The sequence below is a fragment of the Anas platyrhynchos genome, chromosome 1 (assembly GCF_047663525.1).
Source record: "Anas platyrhynchos isolate ZD024472 breed Pekin duck chromosome 1, IASCAAS_PekinDuck_T2T, whole genome shotgun sequence".
Classification (NCBI taxonomy): Eukaryota; Metazoa; Chordata; class Aves; order Anseriformes; family Anatidae; genus Anas; species Anas platyrhynchos.
In genome coordinates, this window is record NC_092587.1 from 133,178,913 (window position 1) to 133,194,078 (window position 15,166).

At 38.0% G+C, this 15,166-nt stretch overlaps 2 protein-coding genes across 11 annotated transcripts in view; one reads left to right on the forward strand and one right to left on the reverse strand.

Moving 5' to 3' along the window:
- STS (steroid sulfatase) overlaps positions 1–10,128 on the reverse strand; it is a 115,253-nt gene extending 105,125 nt beyond the window's left edge. For 2 of the 8 annotated variants that reach the window (XM_027447429.3, XM_027447419.3), the window contains exons 1-2: positions 9,959–10,120; positions 9,149–9,324 (exon numbers count right to left, since the gene is read on the reverse strand). Coding sequence is in view for 1 of the 8 variants with exons in the window: in XM_027447410.3 (XP_027303211.2) it covers positions 9,959–9,972 (14 nt within the window). In the remaining 7 variants the exon portion in view is untranslated. Of the gene's footprint in view, positions 1–9,148; positions 9,325–9,958 lie in introns of all 8 variants that reach the window. The other 6 variants (XM_072029819.1, XM_027447415.3, XR_003493445.3 and 3 more) reach the window with 6 other exon arrangements.
- The window catches only part of PUDP (pseudouridine 5'-phosphatase), an 80,154-nt gene continuing 74,799 nt past the window's right edge, over positions 9,812–15,166 (forward strand). For 2 of the 3 annotated variants that reach the window (XM_027447454.3, XM_072029837.1), the window contains exons 1-2: positions 10,152–10,355; positions 11,378–11,472. In XM_027447454.3, coding sequence (XP_027303255.1) covers positions 10,306–10,355; positions 11,378–11,472 — 145 coding nt within the window. In that variant the 5' untranslated portion in view covers positions 10,152–10,305. Of the gene's footprint in view, positions 9,990–10,151; positions 10,356–11,377; positions 11,473–15,166 lie in introns of those variants that run through there. The other variant, XM_027447442.3, reaches the window with a different exon arrangement.

Here is a 15,166-nt window from a genome sequence, read left to right on the forward strand (position 1 = left end):
AAACAACTGCTACGCATATTGAGGCCCTGCTTCCTGGGATGTGGCCAAACATCGCTCATTGACGGGAAGTAGAGAGTAATTTCTTTTCCTATCTCTGTGCTTCCCCCCCTCTCCCCCTTCTTTTTCCCTTTAATTAAATTATCCTTATCTCAACTCATGATTATTTTTTTTTTCGAGCATACTATCTCTCTCTTCTAAAGAGGAGGAGTGAGAGAGCGGTTGTGGTGTTCAGCTGCCCAGCAAGGCAAAGCCACCACGGCATCGTATTTTTGCAAAACAAGGGCAGTACAAGAATTACAGGTATGTTTCTGCGTTCTGTACACATGGTAAATATGTCTGGAGAATGTAGCTATTTATTTATTTTTTTTATAAAGTATTAAAACACCTTTATAAGCATAATTTCAGATCAGTGATTTTCAAACTCTTCCATTGGGGTGCTATTCAGAAATTCACTGTACTCCTCAGCCATCCTGTTCTGCTTACCATGCATTCTTTTAGATACAATGTATGATCCCAGAAAATGACTACTTGCAGGAAGCCCAAGGACCCTAACATGAAAAAATCATTCATTTAACTTTGAAAAGTGGTAGCTAGTTTATGTATTATCTTTCTCCACCTATGCCAATCTATTTAATGTGAAAATTTTATCAGGAAGAGAAAGACAGATGTCCAAAGACATGTGACAACCACTGCCAATAAAGCACCTGAACTTACAGCCCTTGCATTCTAAATACAAACTTTTTGTTTGTTTGTTTTTTGTTTTAATAAGGCAAAATACCGAAGCAAACTAAATGATTGGGAGAAATCAAATTGAAACAATGTTTTATGCAAAGATCCCTGACTGGATTTACTGGAACCTAGTGCAAGGACAGAGCATTTGGATCTAGTGTCAGGAAGGAGCTGCAGTGAGCCAGACCTTTTGACTCAGTTCATCAAAACATCTCTACCAGTGTTTTAAAAGATTAGGCTCAAACTTAAACAAGACTACAAGTTTATTTACTAGGGAAAGTAGGTATTTGTGAAAACAAAGCACGATAAAGATCACTCCTGTGTTAGACTGGATGAATGATGGTGCACATTTAAATGCTTTTACTCACATAAATCCATTAATATCAACTAATTTTTAACAGGATTTCAAATGAAAACCACCAATAACAGAACTAAAAATTGGACAAAGGGAGAATTTCTGTAAACGTTTCTTCTCTCTGCATTATTTTTTCTTTCACGGTAAAATCCAAGGAACATAGCTAATTTTAGAAGATAGTTTTGAAAGCCATAGATATCTAGAATGAAAAGATGCAGTTATGCTGTTCCTAGTGATTGGTTGCAAAAGGGTTTTCATTCTGCAGCAAATCTTCAGTTAAAAACAGTGAAAAATACTTTGATCCATTCACTCTTTGGATCAGTTTGAGAACAGCAGTAATAAGTTTTACTCTAGAAATTTTATAACCATGTAGTTATCCTGAAGGACTGTAAGAGAATCATTATATGAAAAGAATTTCTGAAACTGGTGGATTACACACAACTTTGTGCAGTTCTGAGGATGTCACAACAGCTTTTATGTATGAAACTCAGCGATGTGTTCTAATGATTTTGGCATTTTCTTTTTCATGTTTGTGCTTAACTTTAGTTAAGAGTTAGAGACAGGAGTTCAACTGGGAGAACATAGTGGCTGTGTCATTTACGAATAAAGACTGTATCCTGGACTACACAAACAGAAGTGTTGCTAGCAGGTCAAGAAAGGGAAGAAATTCTTTGCCTCTACTCCATCCTCATGGGACCCTGCCTGGAAGTACTGAATCTAGCTCTGGGGCCCCCAGTACAAGACAGGCATTGACTTATTAGAACAAGTTTAGAGAAGAACCATGAAGATGATCCAACAGTTGAAGCACCTCTCTTATGAAGACAGGCTGAGAGAGCTGGGTTTGTCTAGCCTAGAAAATAGATGTCAACAGAGAGACCTTACTGAAGGCCTTCAATATATAAATGGGGCTTATGGAAAAGATGGTGAAAGCCTTTTCCTGGTTTCAAATTGAAAGAGGCTAGATTTAAATTAATATTGTAAGGGAAAAAAAAATGTAAGGTGGTTAAGCACTGGAACTGATTGTATAAAGAGGTTGAGGATGCCCATCCTGAGAAGTACTCAGTGTCAAGTTGGATGGGACTTTGGGCAACATGATCTAGTATACGGTTTTCCTGTTCTTGGCAGGGGTGCTGAAACCAGATGATCTTTAGAAGTCCCTTCCAACCCAAACCATTCTGTGATTCTATGATCCAGGTTTTGTAGTCACTGTAGACACAGTTTCTGACTACAAAATACTTGTCTAGGTTACTTCAAGTCACACATAGAACAAAACCCTTAAAAAACTCCCTTAAAACCCTTAAATAGACAGGAAAATATATTTCACTGAATATACTAGAGAAATTATTTTATCATATTACATGGATAAGTTGGAAAAAGCAGATGAATGTGTAGATCCCCACCCTTTGTCAGGTCTTTCAAGAAGCAGCAAACACCCAACTAAATGAAACAATTTAAAACTGCAAGCAGGCAAGGGTTTATTTAATTTCCACCCACTTTAAAATGCAGATAGTGTGGATTCCACCCCAGAAGATGCAGGTAGAGAATCAGTGGCAACAGTGCCATCTACTGAGTGAAGCTCTATGCTTCCTGAAGCACATCAGACTCCTCAGAGCTCTGCAACTCAAGAATACAGCCTAACCCTACCTCATTTCATGACTGCAACTCAAGGTGTCTGGTGTCTGGGTGGCACATCCTACTTAATTGGGATATACAGCCATCTTAATATTACAAGTCTTGTTAATAGCTTTTGGAAAATTGCATTAGCCTACTTTTGCCCGATGAGTGCATAATTATTGGCCTAAAAAAGAAAGATAATTTAAAAACTATAAAAAGAGTATGGAGTCAGGTTGTCAAACCTGGTCATTAATATAATATAATACCCATTACTTATTGCTTGTAGCAGCCACTGGTCTAAATGACACAAGCATCATTTCTGAAACAGTGATACAACAGTTCATTCTGTAATACACTTTCTTTCAGATAGCTGCCTCATCAGGCTGGCAAGATAATCATTTCTCATACTTAAAATACATGCAGAAAGATCTTTAAAACTCTATGAAGACATATTAAGTTCTTCATGGGGTAGACATGTTGCCACTGATCTCTTTCAGTGGAGTATAATAGCAAATATTTTTAATGAGAATTAAGCTAAAAGTGATCCAGTCAGGAAATATACAGTGTAAATAAAGACTACAATGATATAATAAATTTGGTTTAATTCTGAACTATATTTGCACTAAAATGTGTAAAATAAATAACATCTTTTAGAATCCATTCTGCCTACTGATCATAATGGCATCAATGGTTTGATCATGAATATTCTTTAATGATCTCTCCCTCCTGCTTTTCTAAAATATATATAAACTTGGTCATAATAAAAGACCACAGATTATTTTTTGGTAAACTACATCTGCAGTAACATTCATAGAGCAGTTAGCTGAAAACTTGATTAGCCTCAAAATAGCCTCCGTGTGTCATACAAAAAGGCTCCAGCACCTGTTCTCTCTCTTCATCTTTCAATTTCTACAATATTTTTTTCATGTGAACTACAGTTCCTACAGACCTTTTTTTTTTTTTTTTTCTTATCAAAGAATCCTCTAGTGCTAATTTATTTATTTATTTGCTGCCACAATAAACTCTGCATTGGAGAGCACAGGATCAAAAATATAAGATGGAAAACGGATTAGTCAAAGCATTTGGCTGAGATCAAAATGGGGAACAATCGAAGAAGCAGTAGGAACAAATATTCCTGAGAATTACATATCATTCATTAGTGAACAAAATAAAATTACGGCAGAAATGGTAATTCAGTTCCTGTGTTAATTCAAAGGAATGCTGTATCTGGAGCTAAGAAGGCAGCCTATTAGTGGAAGGCGACCTTTCTATTTTTTCACTTCTAAAACCCACGGTTGCAAAACTTGACCTATCCAAGTGCTGGACTTCTAATGATACAGAAAAACTAGAATCTCGAAGAGCAATCAAAATGCTCAAAGCTTCAGAAAGAATAACTTATAAGGAAAGGTTAAAGAGATGAAGTTTCTTAAACCCTCCAAAAAAGAACAGACAAATGACAATGGGCTGTCTAAGTAGGGCAACAAAGATGGTGAAGGGTCTGCAGGGCATAGACGTATGAGGAGCAGCTGAAGCCCCAGAGCAGAGCAGGCTAAGGGGAGACCTCATGGCAGCCTTTGCAGGTTTGGTGGAGGGGCAAGTCAGGTTCTCAATGGCTTGACAGCATGGAGATATGAAGGTCCCTGACACAGACCCCTCCTCTCTAGCTGTATTGGGATCTACAAGCAGTGCTTCCTATTTCACAGAGGTTTTATGAAAACAAGCATCCATTATTGACCTTCTGCTAACACAATTTTACTTCAAACTATGAAAGAGGAAATAATGCTACATCGTTTTCTAATTTACTGTTTTTAAACTCCACATAGAACCCAATTCCTCAAGGCACAGAAACATTCGCTTAACTTAAAGTAAGCACACAACCTAATGAAGGGACCATTTCCTCACCTGCTCATTAGCACCCTACACGCCTGTGGTCACAAAGCATATTAGGCATTGACTGTCCACAACAGCGTTTTTAAGTATATTGTCAGGGCGTGTTTGTATGTTTCCGTATGTAGGGAGGAAGAGAGTGTAGTAGCTTCAGAGGGAAAAAGAGGCATTCCCAATAGGGAATTATGACTTCTTTGGTCTGTTTGTTAACTCCTGCAACTAAAAAAAAAAAAAAAAAAAAAAATGCTCCTTCACATGTCCCAGAATGGTGTTATGGCTTCTGTCTAGATAGGTCTAGATACTTGGACCAGTAAAATCACTCCAGAAAAAGAAATGCTGTGTACCATAGTACAACAGCTGGCCTCCAACAGTCTCCTGTACTACCTAGGTTGACTGTTTGCCCCTGAACACGTAGGCGTTCTTAGCTGAGTATCAGCTAGCTCATTTTTGTCTTTTCTTCTGTGTAGATATAGAATCATAAGGGTGTACACTCAGAATACAAAAACAACCTGTGAATATTCAACTCTCCTGCTTGTTGCATGCTGAGTGCGGTACACACATATAAAACCTGAATCTGGAACATGACAAATCAGTGCATCAGAAAGCTCATGACCCAGAAAACACTGTTCGTTCTCCCTCAACCTTTAATGATGTTGAACTTAGGAACTTAGAACTGAAAGGAACCACTGGAAGGGTGTATGCATATAGATCCAGCTTATTCCAGACAACCAAGTGATAGATGTCTTGCTCAGGAGGGTTGATGGAATACGTGTTCTGTGTGGCAATACTTTTTCCTATCATCTGTAGCAATCAAAATGCAGTAAAATGAAAAAATATAGCCATAAAATTCACATGCAGACAAAGAAAACCAAAAGCACAAACTGTTTTAGGCTCCTGCAATAATGTGAAGTTAGATAAATAAAAAAAATGGCCTTATCTCACTTTATCTCACTGGAAAAGCATAAAATACAACAGTTCAAACTTTATGTTGGTACGCTTTATCTTCTGCCTTAATCCTTCTGATAGTTTAAGGCTAAGCAGGACCCACCCATTAAATATTTAGGATTTCAGTGACAATGACACTGTTAATTATTTGCACATTTTGCCCATATGCAGACAGTATTTTACTGAGAGATCAAAAATTATCTCTCTGTATCCCTCAAAAGGCTAAATCATGGGCCACGTAATATAAAGGAGCAAAAATTATTCTCTGACTTTAATGGAAACAACAAATGATCCTGAAGCATGACATTAAATTTTCATTTCCCAGCTTCTGAACCTGTTCATTCTGTTGTAAATTCTCATCCATAAGTATAAAAATTGACATCTAAAAGTATCTTAGATATCTTGTTCCTCCGTGTATGCTTGGTTGGCTCTTTGGGAATTTCACCCTTCATTGCTGCTTAAAAACCTTATTATGGTCCCTCATTTAAATTTATAGATTTCCAACATATATCTTCTTCATCACTTTGTTCTCCGTAAGCATAAGACATCATCTTTCTTGCCTTTGTAACTAACTCACTTGTATCTGGTGCCAGATATCAAAATCTAGAAAACGGATGGCTCTTATCCCCCTATATGCTTGGCTATAAGAATACTCATGCTTTTAATATACAAGGATATACTTTGACTTTTTTTGTTGATTATATATATATTTGTAATATGACTTTGAACATATATATGCCCCTGTTTCATTGTCTTAAGGCCTAGGATCATTTCCCTTTTTCAACTATAAAAACAGGAGCAAACCCAGTAAATTAATTTAATTCACATTCTGAAGGTGAAAAGCTCTTACGTGGTGACATCCAGCACTGGGAGGAGTTTCATTCTGAGGGCTTATAGGCTCAACTATAGCAAGTGTTATGAATCTCAGGTAATACTTGAATTAAATAACATTTAACTCCAAGTCATTCCAAGTAATTTGTTAGTAATAGTGGTTTTAAAAGCTGCTCATGTAAATCATTCTGAAAGCTTTTAAATTACTGGATTTATTCATGTCTCTAGATTCTTTTTTAATATTCAAATCAAAATGGATTATAATCTGTTTATCCTCTTTGCCAAGGTGCCTGCAGAACAAGAAAAATAAAGTCAGTCATTTCAGGATGAAACACATAGTGCATGATGCTCCTATCAATGCTATAAATATCCTGTAAGTGAATCCATGTTTCAAGAACAGTATAAAGTAATGAAATAGGAGATTGCAATTTTGTCAAGTGTATTACCCAAGAAAACACTTAAGCATATTCTGAAGCTTTTACTTTCCAGGAATAGAACTTAATAGCTAAGTTTCAGTGATGCAGAAAACTTTTTAGCTTCAAGGTAAAGAATAATAAAACATGGAAAGGTTAAGAAAGGTTATGTGGACTGTGTACGTAAAATATTGTACTGTACACTTAAGAACTGCATGGATAGGCACCTGAATATTTTCCCCTTATTGCACATTCAAGAACAATAAAACCAAAGCAACTTTATCATATTATCACAAAGCCAAAGAAAATAGATGTGCTTAGGAATAGAAGTTGCCTATAGGCAACTAATTTACAATCTTTTAAAAACCTGGACATCCAGCATGTATATGTACCGCATATTACCTTATAAAGTAAAACTCAGCAAAGATTTATTTGTCTGGTTTGGTATGTGCATAAATAGAAAGTTAAATGCATTAAAAATGTGTATGAAGCTAACTATGTTCTTCAGACTTTGCAGTAATCAAGCTTACTTGAATCATTATGTTTCAGTAACTCCAGTTCACCCTTCTCAATAAGGGGATATTAGGTTAATAGACAAATAATTAACTATTAGTTTTCATGGTTATTACGCTTCCACTGCGCTATGCTTTCCGCATCTCACAAGTTATTTTAATGTTACTTTCACTTGAAAAGTGATTTAAAAAAAGTAGTGAACAAAATAGCCAATTGCATAATTCTCAACCTTTAACTCCTTAAAAAAAAAAAAAAAAGAAAGGAAAACAAACCACAAAATACTACCTATAAGATGTTTGAGACAAAGACAGCTCAAATAGAACTCGGATCAACATTTTTACTTATTTGTACATCTAGCAAACTATGGTTCACCATGCATTAAAAGTTCTGCTTGGATTTTCATCACATTTTATTCTGTTAGTAAGAAGACTTATTCACGATGAATAAATTTAAAGTCTGTCTATATTGCAAAGATTTTCCTGTGTTTGAATGTAGCTTTACAGAATCAAAGAAGCTAACATTATGTTGATTATCACTGATGAGCCAGAGTGAAGCAAAGTAAATTGAGGTCATCAGCATGTCAGCTAACCTGACTGTCTTGAAATGTGAACAATAAGATTTGTAACACAGACCACTTAACCCTAAAAAGGTTCATTATGAGTAGCATACTTTCATTTGATGGATTTTTTTTTTCTTTTTTTAAATAGGTTATCTTTCACATTCCTTTGCACTTTAAATGTTTAGAAGCTTTGTACGAGCCTGGTGTTTCATGATGTGAACTGGTGGTCTACACGCTAAAAATAGTAAATATTTTCCTTTTTTTGATGGGGAGTTCAAGTTGTGAACTACTTATGCTTTTCTCTGAAAGGGTGAGTCAAGATACATCACTGTAGCTTTTTCTTGTTAAAAAGTACAGGCATTACTATGCCAACAAATACAATTAAATAAAGACATAGATACAGATTGATGTAGATGTAGATTTAGATTTTATAAGTAGAAAGCAAAGGAATCCACCTCAGGTACAACTGCTATACAACCTCATTACTCACCCTCTAGAAACTTTTGCCACAACAGCTTACACTCTTATAGCAGAAACTCATTCCTTCTTAGAGTAACAGAATACCAGTATTACCAGTTTTAAAATAATCATGACTTCTCCTTTTTAACACTTTTTTGGACATAATGTATTTAGGGTTTGGGTTTTCTTTTAATTCTTGGCTCTGTTCTCAGTTAACTGAACTACTAACACATTTGCTATCTGAAAAAAAGTTTTAAGACCATACTGTTGCACAGTATTTATAAGAGAACCAAAATAGCTGTGGGCATTATTCTTAACACCCACATTGTAGGTTTACAGATTAAAATTCCATCTGGAAGTACAGGACCAAATTTCTTCCCTCAACAGAAGAACTAACAGACACACATCATGACTGTGCAAGACATTTTAAAAACACACTTAAGGCGTTGCACGCAGCTTTTCCTAGCCAATGCAGGCCTAAGCAGTAATGACAAACAACCATTTCAAAATGAGACATGTTAAAAACAAAGAAAAAACAAACCCAAAACTCAAAAAACTTCGCTTGAAAGAGAAATTTTATTATTAAAAAGGTAAGAAATGATGAAGATATTTTATCTCTCCTCTCATTTGTAAGACGGAAGGAGGTGTGTGGCTGCATGTTGCGTATTTCTTACAAATGTAGGGTAAGGGTTGTTTTGGGGGATATATAAGATGTGTAAATTAAGATATCGCTGCATGACATCTACAGATAAGAGCTTGAAAAACACCACTGACTTGCTAAAATGGTGAAATATTGACAAATTAATGGGGCTGTCAGAGAAAATGAACTGCTGAGAGGCCTACCAACAGGAAGAGAGTGGGTTTCCCTTCCACCACTGCTTTGGCACAGAGTCCTAAAGCAGCTCAGGCCTTCAGGTCAGCGTGGCACCTTGTGAGCATGAGGTGGCTGCCATCAGTTCTGCTTCTGCAACCAGGGTCTTGACCTGTAACTGATGATCTTGATGACAAATGTGAGTTACCTGCATGGAAAAATAGATATGGAACGGCCAATAAGGAAAGTTGCCTTCTTCCCCCGCAACTAACCAGTCAAAACCAATTGGTGGTGTGTTAGAAGAGTTTCCTTCTTCTGCGGCACAATGGTTTGTTTCTTGAACTTCAGCCACTTCAGAAAACAAGCGAAGTAACTAGCCTCACGCTCAACAGCTCTCAAGATAAACCCTCTACCACTTCACTCTTTCCTCATGCGCAGTTATATACAGATTTGAAGATTTCCATTCTCGGCTCGTATTACGGTCCAGCAGTAACCGTACCCTTGTAAACCTCTACACGGGCACATAAAACTTTGAGGGAAAACCATCTAAAGCATCAACACGGGAGCAAGCAGCACCTAATGGGACTTAAAACAAAACCCATAAAGTCCCACACATGAAGAGGCCTAGCAGAGAAACGGACTTTTTCTGCCCAGAAGAACTCATTATAACAAAGCGGCCGCCCCCGCTCCCCGCTCCGCCCGTCCCGTCCCGCCGGCACCGCACACGCTTGCGCCGCCGCCCCCAGCAGCACCGCTCGGGTCTCGGCTGCCGTGGCCTCGCCATGTCCGCTTCCTCCTCCTCCTCCTCCTCCTCCTCCGCCGCGCTGCGGCCGGTCACCCACCTCATCTTTGACATGGACGGCCTGCTGCTGGGTGTGTAGCCTTCGCCCCCTCTCCCCCGCAGCCGCCCGGCCCCTCTCCGCCGCCGGCGCTGCGAGAGGCCGGAGGTGGCGGCGGGCGGCCCCCGCGGGCAGCCCCCGGACGCGCCGCCCCGCGGCTCCCGGCGCCTCCCGGCTGGGGGGAGCGGGGCTGAGCCGCCGGCCTGCCCCTGCCCCCGGCGGCCTCTCGTTGCCGGCCTCTGCAGCCAGGCACCCAGCCAGCGCGCCCTGGGCGACGTTACTTAAGCCTGACTAAAGGGATTAAAGCAACAGGAAACGATTTTTTCTTCCTCCTCCTCCCCGCCACCCCCATGCCCTTTGTGCGCGTATTTTCGGCTGAGTTAAAAGATTCGGGGCTGAGGTTAGGGAGGGCGCTCGCAGGGTGGCTGCCGGCAGAGAGGCGAGGGGGGAATTGGGGTCACGCCTGAGGACGTGCACAGCAGGCTTCCCGCTTGGGGAGGCGGGGCCCGGGGCGCTGAGGGTGCCCACGGCTGTGGGGTCGGTCTTGTGGGGTCGGCTGTCAACCAGTCCACGCTGCTGAGGGGCTGGTTTTGCTGTGCAAGGCACGTGGGAGCATCTTTCAGATGTGAAATACTTCAAGCAGTTGCTGTCTGCTGCATAAACCTAGAAACCATTCACACAATCTTCTCTCTCTCTCTCTCTCTTTTTTTTTTTTAGTAGTAGTAGGCCCTTTTTTATCCTTACAGGGATAGCTTGAAATCTGTCAGCCTCGTGCTGCAGTTAGATTGGATCTTGGGGTTTGGGTAGACAGTGTGGCTAGAGGACCCTTTGGGTTTGCTCTTAACTATCTGCTGAATCGAGGCCTCATGCTGCATGCTTCCTGTAGAGTAATGCAATATTTTTGTATGTGACTTGGTTTTTGAAGCAGTCCATTATATATCACGGCACAGGAAGCATCTTTAGATGTGGGGGAATTCTAAAAAGTGTTAACTTGATGTATGTGCCTTCCTTCAGCAAAACTCAAATTGTTGCAGTCTCTAGAAAGACTGCTGTGAAGTCTAATGAGTTCTTCTGTTTCCAAGAAATGTCCGTTTTTTTCCTTCCTACACATCCTACAGGATTATTCTGTTTTCAGTAAATGTCAGTCTTTTCCTTCCTTCACATCTACAACAGTGAGGGCCATTAGGATATCATTGTTTAAACCAGAAATGGGCTTGCTCCCATTACCAGGAATAGTTACAAGCATTTAGAGCCTTTGGTTTCTTTCAGTTTGCTTCATCAGCAGTCTCAATACACTGTGCAAAACAGTGATTAAGATGAGTTGTTTCAGTTTCATTTGCAGTATAACTACTGGGAGCTCTAATAGCCTGGGGGCGTGTTGTTTTATCCAGAACCAATTATTTTAATTTAATTCTTACTTAGGAGCTTCAGGAAAGCTTTTTATAGTTACTGCTGTTTTCTAGTGTATTTTTTGAAAATCACCTTCACACAGTACTCACCTGAGCAGGACAGTCTAGGTAAGCATTATGAATATTTAGGCCTTGAGGATATGGATACATAAATTTTCCGTATCAGTTTTAAGTGAATTTATTATATATGGATACTCATGGGATTGGTGTGTTAGCTTTGGGTGCTATTCTAGGAACTAAAGTCATTCTTCTTGGATACTATCCTGTCTGTAATTAGAAATTACATTTTTGTAATATTTCAAATGGGGAAAAAGAAAGTTTCTGAATCATGTTTGATTCTGCAAACTCCTGGGGTTCATGCAGTCAAGAAGCATTAAAAATGCTCTAGATTATGAATTGTACCTCCTGCTGGGAAAGTAATTATAAAAGTTCTATAGTTCTCAGACCTAAGTTTGCCAAGATTGAGACACTCAAGGTATAAATGTATTCCTTGCCATTACTAAATATGTCTGTTTTAAAGTACAGTTCCAGACAAATACTTGTCACTTTCTGGTTGAAGAGTATATGCGTGATGCTAAAATTTATTTTTATCGATATAAATGGGGCATCCTTTGAACTGATAAAGTATTTTTTTGTTTTGTGTTTATGTTCCCCTGGTTACTCTTATGCTACAATACACATGCAATCTCTTCCATTTTAAAAGCTGCATAGAAAGAATGTGTTGTATTTCAGTAATCTTTCAGCTATGAACAAAGCCATAATTGTGTGTAAAATTAAACTGAAAATACTCTGAAGTGTCTTCCGGCAATGTAAAAGGGATACCACCTTGACGATTTTCATAACATAAACCTCTTTTGAGAGGACTTATGTATGTTTCAGCCTATAAGTACTCTTTTCAGTAGGCTTTGTTGTGTAACTTTCTTGCATAAAGAGCAAACCAAAATTTTCAGCAATGGATGCCTAAAACTACATTTTTGTAACTTTTTAATGTACTTTCATAACAGGTTGCCTTTTTCAGAATCTGAAGCTTTAGGTATTGCAGTTATTCTCGCTTTGAACTAGTGTGTGAAAACGTGTGTCTGGTTTGGAAGTTTTCACTTAAACCTTTTCAGTTCTATAAAACAAATGTTAATTGATATATGTATGATGAAAAATTGAACATTAAATTGATGTAATGCAATGTTCCGTGAACTTACTTTCTGTAGCTGACATACTTGCTTCTGGTTAAAACTATAACATCAGAAGATTTGCAAGATGTCCATAAATATTTCATAACGGTGAGCGTAAAATCTTTAAATGAGGTCTGAGACACTAGGTTCTTGACGTTGGAAACAGTCCCAGTGTTACACTGTAGAGCCTGCATCCATGTACTTTATGTTACTAAAGTGAGGTCTACTGTCGCTGAATCTGATTTTCTGTGACTTTAACTCCCCCCATCTCTTTAAGGTAATTGACTCTGATTAAGTTGTCCTTGAGTCCCACCTTGCTACATCAACTTACCTTCAACAGGGAGGTTGTTGCCCCTGGGCTGCCAGTGGAAGTACTGTATCCTATCATTTGGAAGTCCTTCTGTGTTATTATTTCAAGTATTATCTAACATCCTATCTTTCAGCACTTACAAGCAGTGTGGTTCCTTCTTCAGCAGTTTTCTCTTTTTGGATTACTGTCTCTGAGCTGTGCTGGATGAATTTTTATTCTTTTTTTTTTTTTTTCTTCTTTTTTTTCATTGTTCCAGTTGCTGTTGCCAGGAAATTAAAACATTGGAAAATAATCCTGTCATTTAGTAAATAAAATATGTGAACAGCACCTGTAGACAGCTTGTTACTGAGTAGGTAAAATTAATCCAAGGACTCTTTTTTTTTTTTTGTAGGAATCTCCAGCAGTGCATGAGCTGTAATAGAATAATAGTCTGTCTTAGTATTAGTATAGTACAGTCACATGCTGTTGTATTATACATATGCAGAAAGATTGACTTACGTAGTTTAAAAGTGGTGCTCACTTAACTGTATAGTGTAACCCTGGAGGAAGAGAAACAACAAAATTTTAATTTTTGGTGTACAGCTGAACCTTTATGTTTTTATTTTTTTTTAACTAACACTTTTGTAGTGTAAAATTGCTACTTACTTTCCTACAGCAAAGGATTTTGAATCTAACAATAAATGCTCAGAACTTGCATAGTAGGTTTTGTCTTGCAGTGCTTTAGTCTTTTCCTACAGAAGACTACTGCTCTAACTGCTAGTATGTAGTATAATTAAAACCATTAAATCTTCTGGTGTGTGCTTATATGACACATACTGAACAGAGTTAGCTGACTAAAATAAAAAAACACCAAAACAAACAGAAGTTAGAGATCTTTGATACCTAATTAAATACTTGTGATATAGTAGTACCGTTTACTATCCAATTCTGTAATTTTAGCATATTCTAAAAACATGCAAAACCAATACTGAAGATAGAGAAGAAAAATCGATTGGTTTTATACAATATATACAACTAGGGTAATGCCCTCTAGGATCTACATTCCTTAATGCATGTATTGTCTTTTGAGCTGTGACAAGTGTTTTTGTTATATAATTATAGACAATTGCTTTTCTGTGCCAAGTGTCATAATTCAGTGGCTCAAAATGATAATGTTACATTTTATATTTCTCAAAACCGAGTGTCTGGTTTGTTAAAGGGGTCTACCAAATTTTTCCACCCCCTCATTTCATCCTATTACTTCTTCAGTTGACTGGTACAATTATCTGACCTCAGTAGCTGAAAATGAATTTTTATGTTTTTGACTGCTAGTAAAAATATATTGTATTGCATTATATTATATTGATGTTCAAATATAAAGGAAAAAGAAAATGACATGTTGATTTGGTGACAATAGAAGTACATTTTTGGAATTGTTATTGGAACTATTTTAATCACTTCTAACAACTTTGAGTATTTGATAAATATTTTTCTTGAGGTTAAATATTAAATTGACTTAATTCTAAACAAACAAACAAACAAAAAAAAAAAAGCTGTTTTAATGTATGATGTACACTGGCAGAATTGTAGCAACTTCCAAAAGACATGTTTACAAGGATCGTGTCTCATATGTTGTAGAGATGATTCTCTGAAGCTACTACCCTCTCTTCCTCCCTACATATGGAAACATACAAACACTCCCTGACAATATACTCCAAAATGCTGTTGTGAACAGCCAATGCCAAATATACTTTGTGAGCACAGGCTTGTAGGGCGCTAATGATCAGGTGAGGAAATAGGCATACAACCTAGTGAAGGGACTACTTTAAGTTAAACAAATGTTTCTGTGCCTTGAGGAATTGGGTTCTATGTGGAGTTTAAAAACAATAAATTAGAAAACAATGTAGCATTATTTCCTATTTCATAGTTTGAAGTAAAATTGTGTTAGCAGAAGGTCAATAATGGATGCTTGTTTTCATAAAACCTCTGTGAAACAGGAAGCACTGCTTGTAGATCCCGATACAGCTAGAGAGGAGGGGTCTGTGTCAGGGACCTTTATATCTCCATGCTGTCAAGCTGCTGAGAACCTGACTTGCCCCTCCGCCAAACCTGCAAAGTGCATCTCAGACATTTTGTCTTGGGCTCTGCCAAGTGAAGGCTTTCTGACAGTGGCACTGCGGGACGGAAAGGCTCCTAGATTTCCATTCAAGATCTAGCCAAATTCTTTGCGTTGAGACAGAACTGTATGTGCTTAAAATGTCTGTCCAGAATAGCCATTTGCCTAAAATTTTCTCAGATTTTCAATTACTTTATTTTTTATGATTTTCTGGAATCATAAAACATC